This window comes from Molothrus aeneus, chromosome 1 (assembly GCF_037042795.1).
Source record: "Molothrus aeneus isolate 106 chromosome 1, BPBGC_Maene_1.0, whole genome shotgun sequence".
In the NCBI taxonomy this organism is placed as follows: domain Eukaryota; kingdom Metazoa; phylum Chordata; class Aves; order Passeriformes; family Icteridae; genus Molothrus; species Molothrus aeneus.
In genome coordinates, this window is record NC_089646.1 from 127802101 (window position 1) to 127805286 (window position 3186).

At 53.5% G+C, this 3186-nt stretch overlaps 1 protein-coding gene across 2 annotated transcripts in view; it reads right to left on the reverse strand.

Annotated features, from left to right (window-relative positions):
• ZFPM2 (zinc finger protein, FOG family member 2) overlaps positions 1–1947 on the reverse strand; it is a 309054-nt gene extending 307107 nt beyond the window's left edge. For both annotated transcript variants that reach the window (XM_066547561.1, XM_066547553.1), the window contains exon 1: positions 1527–1947. In XM_066547561.1, coding sequence (XP_066403658.1) covers positions 1527–1566 — 40 coding nt within the window. In that variant the 5' untranslated portion in view covers positions 1567–1947. The remainder of the gene's footprint in view (positions 1–1526) is intronic.
• Positions 1948–3186: the final 1239 nt, after the last annotated feature.

A 3186-nucleotide genomic window follows, 5' to 3' on the forward strand; every position in this document is an offset into this window, starting at 1 on the left:
GAGGATGATAAAGTATGCAGAACCAAAATCAGATGATGAGGTTTATGCCACACAATCAATTCACATTATTTATTAACAATCAAAACATCAATCACAGGCTAGAAAGTCTTTCTAAATAATGTTCATAATCACATCACATAAAACACATTATTTTAAAGAACTAACAATACCACTTAAATTAATAGCAAATAAGATAAGCATAAGTTTAAAAGCACATGGCATATTTATTTGGGAATATCAATTTCCAAAGTAAATCAAAGTTTCTTGATTCACAAAATTATATTCAACTGAAAAATATGTCACAAAAAGTTTCAACCATATATTAAGCTACTTCACTAAACTGAAAACTAAATCTGTAATGGTTATTTGTATTTATGAAGTGAAAAGATAATTTCTACAAAGCAGGGATTCAAGCCAGTACTACTTTACACTTTACAATGACCAATCTTATTCGACATGAAGCTCATTTTCTTCTTTTATAAATCAGTTTGCCAATGCAACATATATTCCATCCGAAGTAGGCTATCAATAAGCATTCTGAGGTCAGAAATCAATAAGGAAAATACTACTGAAAGCGCTTCTCCACGTCCCATGATGGTTACTTTGAATGGAGTTCTGTAATACAGAACATCAATGAAAATACATCAGACCAGTGCCGCTGATTTTATAAGAAAAGTATTTATAGATCCTATTTGGAAACGCCTGACATTTCTTCTAGTCCCGACAGCTAGACTTGCTCAGATGAATAAACTAAAGCACAAAAAGTTTGTGGAGATAAGACTGTCGTGTGCCACAGGCAAGAGAAGTGAACTATGAGCACTACTAGGCAGCATATCTTCAACTAAAAGCCTTCAGCACACCTGTTTCTCAACACAGAAAACAGCTCAGAAGTGCTAAACCCCCTAAAACGGCAAAGGCGAGTGCGCGCCCACGGCGCGGGTGCGGAGCGAGCCCCGAGGGGCGTGGGCGGCGGGGGCCGCGTGGGGCCGCGGGCCCGGGGACGGCGGGGCCGCGGCGCTGCCCACGGGCTCCCCGCGGGAACTTGTGCTCGTCTTTCCTCGCACGCAGTTTCTGCGATCCTCTGGTACTTACTGCAGCCCAGGCTCGGCATGGGTCTGTTCACACGCGCTAGGCGCAGAAAGTTGCTGAGTGGCAGGGACGGTGCTCGCAGGCTGGTTTGTGTGCTCTGCCGGCGCTAGTTCAACTTGGAAACACATGGGCGATCCCACTCCGAAACACGGAGCAATAGTTTGAACAGGCTACGGGGCGGCAGCATGAGCTCCAAAGGAGCGAGTAAAACCGAGACAGTGAGGAGGTGAGGAGCCTGCTCAACCCGCGTCGGAGCGGCTCCCGGCTTTCGCTCACGTCCCCTTTTCTCTCTCCCCATCCTCAGCCTCTCTAGCAAAGTTTCATCACCGGTCCGTATTCTGGACCCCCCTACTGCTCCCCACACCCACCTCTCTCGCGTCTCCCAAGAACGAGATAAATAAAAGTCTGTTAGAGGGAGCCCCCCTCAGGAAACTTACGTTTGATCTGCCTGGGTTTGCTCTGTTTCCTTCGGGACATGCTGCTCGGCTGCCGCTCCTGCCTTGCTCCAGGTACAGGAGTGGAGCTGGGAGGGGACGGGGGTGGAGGGAGGGTGACAGATCAACAGACAGGATTCATAGAGAAGCCGGTGGCCGCCTTGAGATACAAAGTCAAATGACAAAAAAACAAGGAGAAGGGAAAGAGTGTGTGCGCGTGTGACGGAGGAAGAGGGGAAGAGAAACGGAGATCGGGGTGGGTGAGACGGAAAGCGAGAATGAGAGGAGAGAGAAGCAGAAAGACCGGAGGGAGGGAGCAGGGGAAGGAGCGAGGGAGGGAGGGAGAGAGGAGGAAGGAAGAGAGGGAGGGAGAGAGGGAGGGGAGAGCTTGGCTCCTCGCTCTCTCTCTCCCTCTCCCGCCCGCTCTCCGCCGTTGCCGCGCCGCCTCCGCTGCCCGCGCCGCGCTCCGCTCCGACTGACAGGCGGCAGGAGGTGCCGGCGAGGGAGGGGGCGAGGGAGGGGCTTTCCGGGACGGGGGGGCGGAAAGAGGGGGGCGTTTGTCCGTCAGGCTTGACGGGCAGTGGCTACTACCAGCGACAAGTCCGCATGCAAATCGCCTCCTGCCTCTGGGGCACGGGCTGTCGAGGCGGGAGGCTTCAATCGTCCCGGCGCTGCCAGGGCTTCTGGTGCCGGGGAGAGCCGCAACTTTCCTGAAAGAGGCACGGCGGGCGAACGGGTGAAGAAACTCGGTGACAGCAGGCAGGCGGCACGAGTCCCCCCGGCCCGCACGGGGTCCCCGGGGTGTCCCGGCTCGCCGGTGCCCCCGCGTTCCGCCCGCAGCCTCGGCCTCGGCGCTGCCCGGGCGGCAGCAGCACCCGCAAGCGCCTCCGGCCGCGCTGGCCCCAGGCCGGGAGGTCCCGCCCGGCCCCAGGCTGCGCGCCCCGGGCAGGGCAGGCTTCCCGCCGCCCCCTCCGCACGGAGGGGCCCGCTGCGCCTCACAGGTGCCGGTCCGGAGCCCGGGGCGCTGCCTGCACCGACGGATGGACGGACGGACGGGCGAGTTGCCAGCGTCCTTCCCTTGCGGTCCTCTGGCCGCTTGCGCTCAGCTGCGGTAGCCTGAGCAGTCCTGGCTGTGCGGCCATCGCTGTTTGCCCGCCCCCGAGTGCTCGAGTTTTGGCTCGTAGGTGAGCGAGGGAGACAAGCCGGGCGATTGACTCCCTCGGCTTCGTTAGTTTCTCCTTCCTAAGCAGTGATAATAGTCAATATTTTTCTTGCACGGTAGAAGCCAACATTTGACGCTCCTGTTATTGACATCAGTTAAGTATTTGGACAAAGCTAAAACTATTAGTAGGGCTCACGTTTATAGTCTGTGTCTTTGGACAGAATTTCTCTTGAACGTTCTTGAATAATCTCATTTAAGTATATGGGTGTAAGTGACCCACTGTGAACAGACTATACTCTGTATCTCAGTACACTGCCAAGATTTGAACGCCCATTGCCACCTAACTTGTAAAAAAATCTGGAAAAAAAACTATCCACACAAACAGAAGAGAAAGAGACTGATTTCATGGATGCCAAGGAAGGACATAGGATACTGAAGTGTCTTTATTACTGTGCTTCCAGAAATTTCAGATCTGACACATGAATGCTATACAACAGTAAG